This window comes from Carassius auratus, unplaced genomic scaffold (assembly GCF_003368295.1).
Source record: "Carassius auratus strain Wakin unplaced genomic scaffold, ASM336829v1 scaf_tig00005912, whole genome shotgun sequence".
Taxonomy (NCBI): domain Eukaryota; kingdom Metazoa; phylum Chordata; class Actinopteri; order Cypriniformes; family Cyprinidae; genus Carassius; species Carassius auratus.
Window position 1 is genome coordinate 1 of NW_020523714.1, and position 14,893 is coordinate 14,893.

General features: G+C 36.7%; 1 protein-coding gene and 1 pseudogene across 1 annotated transcript; both read right to left on the reverse strand.

Moving 5' to 3' along the window:
• Positions 1–2,047: 2,047 nt before the first annotated feature.
• LOC113071084 (phosphatidylinositol 5-phosphate 4-kinase type-2 gamma-like) lies at positions 2,048–7,224 on the reverse strand (annotated as a pseudogene).
• A 3,487-nt stretch (positions 7,225–10,711) lies between these two features.
• LOC113071085 (insulin-like growth factor-binding protein 6) lies at positions 10,712–14,109 on the reverse strand. The gene is made up of 4 exons (XM_026244454.1): positions 13,251–14,109; positions 12,367–12,401; positions 11,894–12,013; positions 10,712–11,484 (listed from the first exon to the last, which is right to left on the reverse strand). Exons 1-4 carry the CDS (start codon positions 13,618–13,620, stop codon positions 11,371–11,373), a joined length of 639 nt encoding a protein of 212 aa, XP_026100239.1. The 5' UTR covers positions 13,621–14,109; the 3' UTR covers positions 10,712–11,370.
• Positions 14,110–14,893: the final 784 nt, after the last annotated feature.

The window sequence follows — 14,893 nt, forward strand, 5'->3', positions numbered from 1 at the left end:
AAAGCAAAATAGCAATAAAACAAGTCATTAAGAACATTTTTATACCAAAAGATATAAACTGTGGCCATTCACATAATTAGGAATAGATATAGTAACATCACAAATATTACAATTATTAATTTATTATGATACAGATACACACTGCAGTTAAAAAATTGTTGGTCAGTTTTTTTTTTCTTCAGTAAAGATAATTAAGATTTTTTTTTAAAGCAGTTTTTTTTTAACTTTATATTCATCAAAAAATCCTGAAAAAAAAAATTATATATACAAATATAACATCATTTTTACAAATATTTAAACGGCACTACTGTTTTCAACATAATGAATGTTTCAGCACCAATTCAGCATATTAGGATCATTAAGATGATGATTTCTGAAGGATCATGTGACACTAAACACTGGAGGAATAAAACATCACAGGAATAAATGTCTTAATTTTTGTTCATAGTATTTCACAATATTACTGTTCTTATTGGATTTTCCAGAAAATAAAATCAGTCTTGGTGAGCAGAAGAGACTTTCCAAAAAATCTTTTTTTTAAATGGTACCAACCGCAAACCTTTGGCATGCATAGTATAAATGGTAGCATAAATATAATATTAAAAAATGTATAAACATTACTGATTAATTTACCACCAGCCATTGATTTCATGTTGTTCGAAAACGTTAAATATATGAACCAAAACATTTTGACTGAGTTGGATCAGTTCACTGAAAACTTAACTTAAAGTGATTCATAGAAATCAAACTTGATAAAAAAAAAAAAAATATATATATATATATATAAAAATCATAATAAATTATACTAGTGTTAGGGGTGAAAATACTCAAACTGAATTTTTTTTATTGCTTTTCTATAGTATTAAGCCTCAAATGTCAACTATACATTGATTTGGTTTACAACTGTCACCCCGTCCCGTATACAGGACGCCTGCATTTACTTCACTATATTACAATTAAATCTAATCTAATCTTGACAAACTATATATCGTTGGAAAGGTCTAGGACTCCCAAATATATATTTTACCAATGTTTTTTGTTAAAATGATGTAGGAAAAGTAATAGATTAATTTATGACAAGAGTGCACCCTCCAAAATCTACATTATAACAGGAGTTTTGACCTTTGTTAAAAAAACGAAAAAAAAAACGAAAAAAAAAAAAAAAAAGACTTCCTCGTTGCCTTTTTCTCCATCACATTTTAGAAATCATCAGAAATTATATATCAGCTGAAAACTTAAAAAAAAAACATTTTAAAATCAGACTGCATTACCATGTAAATGGTACATCAATATCATGTTACATAATGTTTTCATTCAAGAATTATAAAAATTTAAGTTTGAATCGTGAACTATAAAGTCCATGTTCAAAAATGTGAGTGACAGTTAAGGCGTTAAAAAAAAATCCATGGTATTATAATGATATAAATTTTAATGATTTTTCCACACATTTCTGCCATAGGCATATAAACTGAATGTCACCATTGATAAGCTACTACTAAATATTGTAGAAACTTAATTTTCTGTAAAGGTGCTCTGCAATGATTTGTATCGTAAAAAGCGCTACACTAATAAACTTTAATTGAACTGAATATACTAAAACTAAAGCAATGGAAAAACCCTTTAAAATAATCTGTAAAAACGAAAAAAAACATCTTAAGCAAGCAGAATAACAGAAGTGGATTTTGAACAATTATTTGCCGATCACGTAATCATGATCACGTAATTGTGGCATTCGTAATTATAATCGTGTAAGGAATTCGATTAATTGTGCAGCCCAAACTAGTATAATCTTAATTAATTAATAGTAATTATTTAATTTTTTTCTTATTTTGTCATAAATATATGATATTGCCAATTCTACAAGATGGAAAACCTTTATTCATCAATCATGTCCACCTAAATCTCTTCAACCAGGTCTAAGGGCATGTGCTGCATGATTTAGGTGCTGTTTGCTCAATGCTCATGAAGTTAATGATGTGTGCAATCACAAATATCAGTCACGCTATGAAAAGTTCAGGCACACATCATCAGAGTCAAAACATCAATATCATCTCATCTCAGCCGCGGCAACAGTTCCTACCTTTAGGTCGTATTTCCTGTGGACAACGAGTCTGTGGCTGAACATGTTCCTCATGACGATCAGGTACGTGTCCTCGCTCTCCACCGTAACCCGGTACATGCCCAGAAACTGAGGGAGGAGTGTACTGCCATGACACTTCACTATATGCTGCGAGAAAAACACAAAACATACTGAAATTATATTTTGGCAGTTTTACCCCTTAAAGCTTCACAGTCAAAATGTTCATTCAGTGGAACACAACACACAGTTCATAACCAACGAACCAACTTTGAGCAGCATATGGTATCCGGCACCATAACAAGCCCACAAGGCTTAATAAATGACCGTGTTTTCCCTCTCTGGCATCACTGCACACCTAAACTCACTTATCATCAGCAGTGCTGAACTAAAACTGCAATATGAAGGAAAATGCATGATTATAGCACTTAAAAGTGGAGTTTAAATTTGTCATTGTAGACTCTGGTACACATGTTAGTGCACCCTCAGGACATGTTGTGAATATACTCTAAAGGCAGTGCAAATGCAGAAGCACAGCTTCGATTAAAATCTGCTCACTCGGCTACAATGGAAACTGAGAAAGCCACTCACACAAACTTATCTCATGGTCATCACAGCACTGTAAACAAAACAGAGGCGCTCAAACGCTACGCTAACCCTACCCTTACACAAGCTAAAAACAAGAGCTTTAAAAAGATATACATGTATCTAAAATAACTAAAAATACTTTATACTGCTCAAAAGTTTGGAGTCGGTTAGGTTAGTGTCTCGCCTGTGAATATAACACCCATAACTTTATCATGATGCTGTAAAAAGGGGAACACAATCTAAGACTACCGCTGTATCAACCATAAACACAACTTCCCATTCCCACAAGCGCCCAGAACAAAAGCTCACTGTCAGTTATAAAAAGAGCAATTTAACTATTTCAAGGAAGTGTGGTGGAACATGAAAATGACTCTAGTGGCTGAACAAGTTTTGTGTGACAGTGTAAAGAGGAAATGAACAACAGACCCGCAGATCCCAACTGGGTGATTAAACACAAAAATAGCTGGAGTCTGAATAATTTTGTATGATTTTTCTCCAACGCAGGCAAACTTGTGTAACATGTAAACTAATAAACATATTTCAGTTGAAGTGCTAAGCAAATTGAAACACAAATGTATGTGACATAATGTGCCTGAAACCAGCTTTTGAAGCTACAGTTTAATAAATCAGCCTAACAATTTGGATGCCATGCTAGTTTCAGATCTGTAAGCACTTATATAATCATACATGCATGAAGGATACAGCAGTGGAGCAGATATTAATGATCTGTTAGATTAAATATAACTTTTGATATAGCTTGATTTAGTGCATGTCCTGACCAGTGTGTTGTGAGATACCTGGTGATACTCGGAGAGAATGTTATGCATATCAGCTACTTCTTCGCTCGTGATGTGCTTTACTATCAGTGTACGGTCATAGGACGTGAAGAGAAGACCTTCCCCTGACCTTCACCTCTCATGGGAGCACTGCGGGCCAGGGACACCTGATGGAAAACATCCATGCACGCAAGCACAAAAATTTAAAACAAATTAAGCAGTGATATTATAGTATATGCAAAACAAAAGGAAAAAAACTTTTGACTTTTGAATAACTGCTCATACTTTATGTTCTTGAGAACTTTGAATGTTTGGTGTCCAAATACAAGCCGATTCCTCAATGAATGCAATGCACAAAAAGTTTTTTTTTTTTTTTTTTTTTAATAAATAAATGAAAAAAGGTCACCTGGTAGTCAAGATCTTCAATTCCGAATCGCTCCCTGAGATTCCTGAAGACTTGTGGACAGTACTCCTTAAATTTAAAATGGCTCGGAAGATTCTCCCTGCAAGATACAGAAGGATCATTCATAAAAAAAAAAAAAAAAGCTTTTAATAAGTCACATTCACCTGAAGGCGGAATGGCTGCTCTGCAGAAAAAGCTGCCAATTACACTCTCACCATCAACACAAGAATTTATTTAAATGAATGGAAACATTCCTGCTTTGAAGAACAAGTTCACGTGCAGCTGTAGACACAGCGAACACACAGTGCAATGAAAATCTGTGTAAAATAATGAGGAGCTTTTGATACATACTTGTTGAAGAGATGGTTGTTGACTTTAATCTTGGTGTTGGCCTTGAAGTCGTCAGGAAGCAGCATGACAGGCACTGGAACTTGATTCAAATCATTTATCTGGAAAAACAGTTTGGGAGAAACAACTGAAATTAACTTCGCACTTGCAGATTTTCAATATAACACTGAATGACATGCCCTCTTCTAACATGTCATCGAAAATATTTACAAGCAATCATTTGAAGTGCAAGAGACAGTCCCATTAAACTTAGTAATACTGGAGTTAAATACACACAAGAGAAAGAGAAGTCCTTTCCCCTCCTTGAACAACTTCTATACATATTCTTTAACCCTAACACTAGACAATATATCAAATAAATTGACCCATTTTTATTCTAAATTATTATGTTCACTTAAAGGAACACTCCACTATTTTTGAAAATAGGCTCATATTTCAACTCCCCTAGATATAGCTAGGAACTAGAACTCTCATTCCAGCATAATAATCAAAAAAATTTGCTAGAGATCCTTGATTATTACACCGGAATGAGAGTATAGTTTCTAGCCATATCAGCTTAGAAAGTCATGACGTTTCATTTTCCGTCAGTCTTGGTACATGATGGAACTACAAAAGACTCAAGTTTTATATAGGAAAAATATAGAAACTCTTTGGTGTTTTTTGAGCAAGATGCTAACGGTCTAATCAGATTCAATGATCTATGCTAATCTAAGCTAAAAAGTGCTTCCGCCAGACCCGGAGATCGGCTGATGGATTCAAAAATGGCAAAACTCAACTGTTTTACTCTAACTGTTTTACTAAAAAAAAGTGGAGTGTTCCTTTAAGGCACAATCGACTATGGTTTCTTGAATACCATCAAGCATGCCTAAACTTTATTCATCGCTCTTTTATCGTTGTGTCAAAAACTAACCAGTCCTGCGAAATTGTCATACCGCCTAGTCAAGAGGATGGCTGAAGCTCACTGTCAACAGTAAAGATTAACTCCTGAAATGCTGGTATTAAGCTGTTAAGATATTTAGCTGTTAATTCTATGTAGAATTCAGAAACCCTTGTTATAGTGACACTGGTGGCCATTAAGAGAGCTGTGGTCAACAACTTATTGCTCATGCCCTTGCACACACTCCATTGTAATGCGATCGAGTGATGGCCAATGTATTTCACCAACATCACGTCGACAGGTGAGGTTCATTAAATTCCCTTTCCCTTGATTTTCCCAGCAAAACTGCCCCAAATACTTCACATGAAAAGCAAAGTTGTAGAGCAGCACAGCTTTTCCTTCTGTCCTGTAATAACATTCATAGAGCAATATCTGATAGAATATATTTTAGCACATACTTGGCCAGTTTGCACGGAGCACAAAAACAGCTTCTTTCATTGTTTTGTTTTCCATGAACTAATTGATTCACCTGAATCTAGTCAAAAACCGGTGATAGGCTATTGTTAGATTTACTATTAGCACAGGTTAAGCATTTCAAATAAAAAAAAACTGTCTCTCAAAGAATTTAATTACAAATTACTTTTGTACAACAAAATACAAATTACTTGAATGTATAAATACACATTTTAAATACATTTCATTAAAAAACTGCCCAATCTCTGGCAACAACAAAATGCTTCAAAAACATAAAATCCCTCTAAAAGCAATCACTTCCTCTAAGATCCCTTTGGGAATTTCAGTCATAATTAAAAACCCTATAATTTTAGACTCACTGCATACCCATATTAATCGTGCATTTTTACTAAATAGTTTTTTCGTGCATGGAACATCTAAATGCAGAAAAACATTATATAGACAAGACAAATTTAAGATATTAAAATCATATTTCGACAAAAATTACTTTCTCAACACCAGTTAGTCATATGAAATCTGACTCATTTGCCAAACGGCTCTTTCGAACAGTGACAAAGAACCTTTCAAATAAACGACTCAATGATTCATTTAACTCAAGACGTTAAGTACATACTACATAATCATGTAGTCCGTCATTCCGGGGTTGAATATCATCTAAAACGTTCAGTCAGAGTTATAAATAGGTACATATGTTTAAAATGTTTTACATTCGTACGTATTTCATGAGTGATATTGTAATTTCATGTGCCCCAGTTAAATTTGTTGCATACGCAATTCAAATAATAAAAACAACTTCATTGAGAAGCTAAATGTGATTTGCAAGTAAATTAAACAATACTGAAAGTAAAATAATGCCCAGAATTGTGGGTGAACTGCTTGGACCGATTTAGTCTGATTCGACACTCGTCGAGACTGGTTTACAGACTACCGTTGTAAACCAATTCTATTTCAAAGATCCGACTCAAAAGAACGATTCGTTCGCAAATCGAACGTCGCAAACAACAGCAAATCCGCCTCGTGCAATGAAACAATATGTCCAGTTTGCGCGTGACCCCACGTGCCAAAATCCATATTAACAACAGTACACACAAATTATGTATTTAAATAATAGATAATGCACTTAAAGAAAGCCATTCCCCAACATACGTACTTGCAGCTAACTGTTAGCTCAAAAAATGGCAGTTGTGTGATGTAGGAAGTTAAGTAAATAATATACCACCTTACCGAATGATTAACGCCCCACATGAACACGCTGAGCATTGGGTCGCTCGCTCGGAACACTTTCACCTTCTGGTGCACGAAATGTTTCTTTTTGGTCTTGGTTTTGGGGGCGAGCATGACCATCGGGCTGGAGGCGCTGCCGGTGTTACCGTGGGACGCCATCATCACGGTCACTCCCCGTAACACAGCGTTCTGTTTTTCCTCTCGGATCCGCCTCCCTCTGTTCCTGCTCCGGTTCCTATAACTGACAATCAAAGGTCGAAATCAACCAAGCGCTAAGCTGCGGAGGCCAGTTTTCCGCTGTGTTTGCAGGCCCAGATGGACCGATTCTTCATGGAAGTGAACAACTCTAGGTTGCTGAAGTGTGGCAGTGATCCAGATGCTCCTCCCACAAGTTCAGAGGAACGGATCTTGATACATTGTGACAGCAGGAATGTGTGTCACCTGAGTCAACGTCACGTAGTTTGCGGACGTAACTGTTACAGGTGAGATGAGACAGTGGAACAATATCAATACTAACCTAACTATTAAACTGATTCGTTCCAGTGGTTGACATGATTGACATGTCCGAAAGAATCGTTGTTTTGTGGTGGATCTTTTCAATGATTCAGTTGAACAAGTAAAAAAAAAAAAAAAACTTAACGAATCGGACTGAATCGGTTTGAGCGGTTCTCGAATCAGTTTTTCGAGCTGAAACATGCCCAATTTCGTTATGAGCAGAACCAATCGGTGAATTGAGAATTTGATGTAGGCAAACGACGCAGTTGTAAACATGAATAAGAAAAACGATGGATTTAGCCTAACTAGACAAAATAAAATGTGCGAAAAATGTTCAGCCCAAAGAGAATTAGTATTATTTAATGTAAATTCGAATTATATTTATATTGTAATGGCTTGTTTGGAATGTTTAGCCTATTTGAGCCAAAACATGGCTGCAACAAACTGAGCTGGGATGCTATAATTACAATAAACAATAATTAAACTAAATTAATAAACTATAAACTAATTAATCTTAATCGAAAGAAAGAAAAAAAAACGCACAGTGCAAGTACGCAAAATAATCATCTGGTTCTTTGAAAATTATTCGAAAGAACCAATTCGCGAAATTGAGTCTGACTTGACTTCCCGCCACAAAGAAGTACCTCAAATAGTGAGGTGTTTTACCTTAACTAGAGTTTACCTTAAAATAAAAACTTTTTCTCCTTTTCTTTCTTTTCTTTTTAAAGCTGCAGTCGGTAACTTTTGACACTCTAGCGGTTAATAAACAGAACTGCTTGCGTCTTGCGGAAGAACATCGTAGCCGGAACTACTTCTTTCTGTTTATGTCTATGAGAATCACAAAGGTACTGGGTTACTCCGCCGTGGTACCCCGAAGCAATCTAAAATAGTCCGAATATAAACACTTTTTATAGGTGCACCCTAGTGATTCAGGACAAGCTAAAAACACGGTTTGGAAAATGGATTCATGGTGTACTCGCTTATTATATACATTTTCTACATTTTGAACACAAACAAAGTTACGGACCGCAGCTTTGATTGTTTGTTAATTACCGGGAGTGGATGCATTTCTGCAAATGGCAATAGGACCACTGGGAGGAGCCAGAGGATCTTGATTTTTTTCACATATTATCTGTCTCATATTCTACTATCAGGACATAATGACAGTTTTAGCAAATATGTAAAAAATATATTTTTTACAAAAGTTACCTACTGCAGCTTTAATTACTGTGTATCAAATGTCAGCAAGGTATGTGGGTAAATATACTGCTTACATATATTTTGTCATATCTTTGTAGATTCTTTATCTTGGCTTCCTTAGTTTTTGATAACCAGTGTCGACACAGCGAATAATGCATTCAGAAATGTTGCTTTCGTTACAGGGCGAATAAACTCTCCAAGTGACAGTGGTACAAAGTAGGGCATGATGTAAGCACAGACATATGCTATATTCTGCTATGTTGTTACCTTGGAAACAAGCATATGGATTGTTGTGTGAGTATATATGTGCATGGATCTGTCTTGGCTCAAAAGCTTCCAGCAATATTTAATCTTTCCTTTATGTTCATGACAACTGGACTCTATAAATATCATTATATTTAACCGTTTGGCTCTTTAAAAATATATTCTACTCTGATAAAGCATTAAGTTATTCTTAGTAAGCAAAATCTGTTCTTGGTTTGCAAAAATGCACAGTCACCATACAGTGGGGAAAATATTTCTTTGATCTCCTGCTTATTTTGTAAGTTCGCCCACCTACAAAGAAATGAAGGGTCTGTAATTTTTATTCCAGGTTTATTTTAACGGATAGAGAATTCCAACCCCAAAAATCCAGAAAAAAACCCCCACATTATATAAAGGTTAGAAATGTATTTGCATTTCAGTGAGTGAAGTAAGTATTTGATCTACTATCACCCAGCATGAATTCTGGCTCCCACAGATGTTAGATGGTTATGTGCCCATGTGGAACACAGATTAGTCTTGTCACATTGAGGGGCAAATGGATTGGGCCATGTACTGTAAAATCTTGGATGAGAACTTCCTTCCCTGAGACAGAACGCTGAATATGGGTCATGGATGGGTCTTCCAGCATGTCAATGACCCAAAACATACCACCAAGGCAGTGAAGGAATGGCTCAAGAAGAAGCAAGTTAAGGTCATGGAGTGACCGAGCCGGTCTCCAGACCTCAATCCTATAGAAAATCTGTGGAGGGAGCTGAAACTTCGAGTTGCCAAATGACAGCCAAGAAACCTTAAGAATTTAGAGAGGATCTGTAACGAGGAGTGGATCAAAATCCCTCCTGAGATGTGTGCAAACCTGGTGACCAACTACAAGAAACGTCTTACATCTGTGCTTGCCAACAAGGGTTTCTGCACCAAGTACTAAGTCGTGTTTTGCTTGGGGATCAAATACTTATTTTACTCACTGAAATGCAAATCAGTTTCTAATCTTTTATATAATGTGTTTTATTCCTGGATTTTTTTGGTCTCTATATTATAAAATAAACCTATTGTAAAAATGACAGACCCTTCATTTCTTTGTAAGTGGGCAAACTTACAAATTAGCAGGGGATCAAATAAATATTTTCCCCACTGTAGCACAAGGCAATATTTGTATTTGACAGTTGTATGAGCATATGGCTGTATTCTTGCAGCCAACAGCAGCATCTGCTCTTTCTATTTGCCTTTGCTAATTCATTGCCTCTGGGAATTTTTTTTTTTTTTTCAGTTGTGCATGTTGATAGTATTCATAATTTATCATATTCAATTTCATGCATGTGAGTTTCTAAATGAGATTCTGCAAAGAATCAGTCTTTATATTAACATATGCATTTATTTTTCTCTGTATCTTTTTTTTTTTTTTGTCTCATAGTTCTTGCACACATTATATTTTTTGCATTGAGTCCATTTTCAAGGGCCCAGAACTACTGGCACATATATTGATACAACAAAATCAGTGTGAGGTACATTGATCAGACATTATTTTGTGCACTTTTTTCTCAATGCATTTTGGGAATGACAAAACACAGAGTTCTGAAAAAAATACACAGAATTGTCCAATACTGAAGGGTCAACATATCAACATAAATAATGAAACAACTGTGACATAAAATAACATATATTATATATATATAAAAAACATGTACAGCAGTAAATGCTCTTAAGGGTGTGTTTAAATTGTATGTCTTTGTTTTTAATCCCTTTTTATGGTGACACCAACGGATGGCACTCACTCTCTTAGCAAATTAAAAAATAAGCTCTGTTTTGACAATGAAAAACTGCTGACAATATAAAAATACATGGCATCGTAGTTCATTAAATAAATCAACAAATTATATGTTTTTATATATATACAGTATATATATATTATATATATATATATATATATATATATATATATATATATATATATATATATATATATATATATATATAAAATGTATAAAAATATAACAGCCATCAGCATTCAAGAATATTCTACCTCATGACACAACCAACCACGATAACCGCACTTATGTACAAATAATCCACGACGTGCATTTGCAGAGTGTCATATAGGCCTAAACGAGTACTTGCCAAATGTGCACATTATGATAGAGTTTAGATGTCGATTACATAACAATGTGTACAATTCAAAAGCACGCAAGTCTTTGAGGAGAAAATTCAAGGAAATTTAGTAACTCCAGAATAAATTAGACGAGAAAGTATGTTCCATTTTCATAAGTATAGTTTAGTCAGTGTATCACTGAAGAAGGGGAGAGGGGACGGGTTCGAAAGCATCTGCTTAATAGTTAAACCGCCCATTGAAAAACAAACATAAGCGTGGATAGAAGTTGTGGCCAGGGAATTAAATATCTCTCTGTAACAGCTGATCTATCCCAGCTTAAGTTCATGTGGTGTAGTGGTCATTAGTGTTCTGATGCTGTTTATTCGAGTTTATGGCAGTGAATGTGGTTTGGACGTTCTGAGTGAGGGCCCATTCCCATGTCAAGTGGTTTATCCCTGGAGTGTTCTGGTCTGGCAGTGGCTTGCACCAAGTTGAAGTCATCCCCTCTCCCTGTACCCCTCCTCCTCCTCCAGGCTCAGAGCTGTGGGGCAGTCGCTCCCCTCACTCTCCATCACATGGTAAAATGCCATCCTCGCCGGCACGTGATGGCACTGTGTTTCCCATCTCGTCGACGCACCAGCATTGGCCACGCTGCATGCCCTTAGAGGACCGACACTACAAGACAACAGGAGATTGTTCTGGCTTTGTATACGTCATTCTACTGTGCACACCAACATTCACAATGTAAAATGGCTCATAGTGGTGACCTTCAGATATCAAAACTTCCTCCTCAGTTCATTAAAGGAAACTAAGCTGGAAAAACAGCTCATGAACTTCCGCAAGGAAGTATGATAGATACTGTTATTTAACAAATAAAAAGGAAGACCTATCAATAAGAGTAAACAGTGATAAAATGATCCTTCTCATTATTCTAATTGTTTCTAAATGATAAAGTTACTAATCCTTTGGCAATGTAAAACCTTTTTGACCATGACAATAAAGACACTTGAATCTTGAAAATGAAATTTTCCTACAGTAACATGATATAAAATTCCAGTATAAAAAACCAATAAAAAACCAGTACCTGCTTTTTCCTGTAGAAACCACGAGTGTCACAGTTTGGGATGTAGATGTCCCGATCCGACTGGAAAATGGTGAGTTCGAGTCCACGCAAGACAGAGTTGAGCAGCTTACGACATGGAGCCTGGTGAGCAAGTGTTGAAAACGAAATATTGGAATACTATACATAAGCATTTGTTTTATCTATATTTCTAAAAGGCATCCATTTTTTTGTACATAGCACTACCTAGAAGTATACAAATTAGTTTGGTGTAATAATATAAAATAATTATTATATGAAATTCTATAATTATTATAAAATCATAAAATTCTCAGGATCTTAAAACCAGAGTTCCTCTTTAATTTAAGATCCAACAATTGATATAATTAATAATATAACATACTGTATGTAACCCTTTTTCCAGTAGATTTTTTTGTATTTTTCATGCTCTGTTTTCATTGTGAGCATAGAAAACAAAAAACAAAGAATAGACTCACCTTTTCTATTTCACCACTGTTCGAAGGATGTGGCCCTATGAAAAACATGAATAGAATCATTAATACTAATTTATGACTCTGCATTAAAAAAAAAGCCATTACAAACTGTGATTTGACTAAATATGTTTATCTGTGATTTAAGAGTATATGTAGTTTGATTTGGGTTACTTAAACTGGAAAAACACACATTTGTAGGGAATATTTCCTCAAATCATTCCCATGAATTGACAATATATTATAGGCTCTCAAGTTGTAATGACCTAAAGTAAACAGTAGATGGAGACTGCATGACTGCATTTCACCTTCTACTTGAAATGAGACTCTAGGAATGTTGGTGACACTGATACACACACACACACACACACAAACACACATTACTTTCGCTCTTTATCTCCTCTGTTGCTCCTCTTTATTCTGCTCTGAATAGTTGTGATGTCCATATGCATGGCACAATTCATATACTGTCACAATTTCACACACACATCTGTACTCATATACAACCCTTGCACATTAATACAAATGTCCATCATTACAAGTGATGTTCATGCGTATTTACGATGTGTGAAAGCCTCAAACCACAGAAATGCCTTTACACTCAGAAAGAATTTACAGCCATCACATCAGCAGCTATTCCCAGCACTTTATGCCCATGTCCTTGGTTCAGTTACAGCTTTGTCATTCTACTAAGCCTCTGATATGGCCACTGCAGCACAGCGGCTTGCCAGCACATCTGAACCTGAAATGCATCCTCAAGCTATTTCGCTGTGGTACTTAAAGCAGATTGCCCATTGCATTTTCTCACCGCATGTGGCATGGTACAACGCCGGCGGAGCTACAAGACGGAGGAAGGGACCGCAAAAGCATCAGCTGGCTGTAGCTCTTACCTGTGGGGCGGGGCCTCTCGGTGGGACTCGTTTTGCTCTGTTTGGTGCAGGAGCCTCTGCCCTGCAGCAGAGCCTGAAGGGGGCTATGTTCACGTGGAGGGGGTACACAGCGAAGCCCCTTGGCGCAGCTCAGTGTGTAAACCCCACAGGGCTCCCCCAACGCCAACACATTTGTGCTGGGCGCCCCAGCCGGATCCCTGGAGGTCCGGCCCGCAGCCAAGGGGTGCCCATCTTTGCAGGTCTGACAGTTTTTGTTGGGGCCCAAGCGACCCGCCAAAGACGAGGATCCACAGTGGACGATCAGCAACAGGACAACGGGGGTCAAGTTGGAAAGGAAGGACATCTTGCGTCCGGGTCTCAGGTTCTCCATGCTCAGTTGTGTCGTACGTGGCTGATGCTATTTCTGGAAGTCTATTTCTCTTTCCCCTCTCTGTTTCTTTGCTCGTTTTTCAGCTTAGTGAGGCTGAGAGCCGGGAGTCCCCTGCAGTGCCAGAGGATACAAACCGAGAACGAGTGAGAAACGGCAAGCAGCGGCTTTTAAAGATTTGAAAGGCGGTGATAGAGAGCAAGAGGGAGAGAGCACAGTTATGACACCTTCAGGGGCTGGGACTGAGAGACAGAGAGAGAGAGAGAGAGAGAGAGAGAGAGAGAGAGAGAGAGTGTAAGGGGGGGTGGAAAGAAAGAGAGAGAGATTATTTTTCCTTTTAGAAATCATCAAGCACTTCTCCAGCTTTCCCTCACCCATTATTGTATCTGGAAACATTCCTTTGCCCAGGATACTTACTCTGGCTATGATGGTTACTTTTTTTGCATCATCTGTGAAAATGTTCTAGTAATCTTTGCCATGATAACAATGAAGGTGAGGGATTCGATTTCTCTGCCGACTACGGTAATTTCCTTGTGGGAGAGTTACACCATTAACCCTGTTGCTTCTAACAATGCTAAAAAGACTGGCCACTTGATAGAAGTCAAGCTTTTTTATGCATCCTAGTAGTATTAGTTACTTTTTAAACCTCTCCATGATCTTTCAGATGCAGAAAACTACTTGTGACACTAATGGTGAAGGATCTTTTCTTCCTTATTGTGGTATACTTCAGAACATAACAGATTATCGAAAAAGACTAAATGTAGAGCACGGATTGGGCTGTTGATTGGATATTAACATGTTGGCATGTTGCACTCACAAAACGGATGCAGAAAAACTTGAGCATGGGGTTTAAGCACAAAAAATTATTGTAAAAGTCTAGGATACGTCACGTCAGGTCCAGTAATGATATTTTGTTGCAAATTACAAAGCCAAAAAGTAACAAAAAAAAGATGAAGAAAGAAACTCATTTATAGACCAAGCATACACAAGAAGATCTACAACACGTTAAGTTGTGACATAAGAAATACAGTTTCTGAGTCCAAGCCTCTACTTGTTTCAGTTGAGAGCACGCAATCTCAACAGCCATTTATTAAGCACTGTTTATTCACACATTCAAACAAAGCTTTAAAAAAAACTAAAGGTATAAACAACAGTCAAGGTGTCCTGGACACCAATATTTGAACAGTTTCTGTCTGGCCATCAGAGATTTCCGTATGGAGATGAAGCTTAGGATCATAATTTTTTTCAGTAGTATTACAGCAATTTGTGAGTGTAT

Bases quoted from the DNA above. Each gene is read 5' to 3' on its own strand.
- LOC113071085 (XM_026244454.1), bottom strand. From the start codon at position 13,620: ATGGAGAACCTGAGACCCGGACGCAAGATGTCCTTCCTTTCCAACTTG. The intron at 12,014-12,366 runs GTGAGTCTATTC...CTTGCTCACCAG, and splicing joins ACAGTGGTGAAATAGAAAAG to GCTCCATGTCGTAAGCTGCT. The intron at 11,485-11,893 runs GTACTGGTTTTT...GTTGTCTTGTAG, and splicing joins GTTTCTACAGGAAAAAGCAG to TGTCGGTCCTCTAAGGGCAT.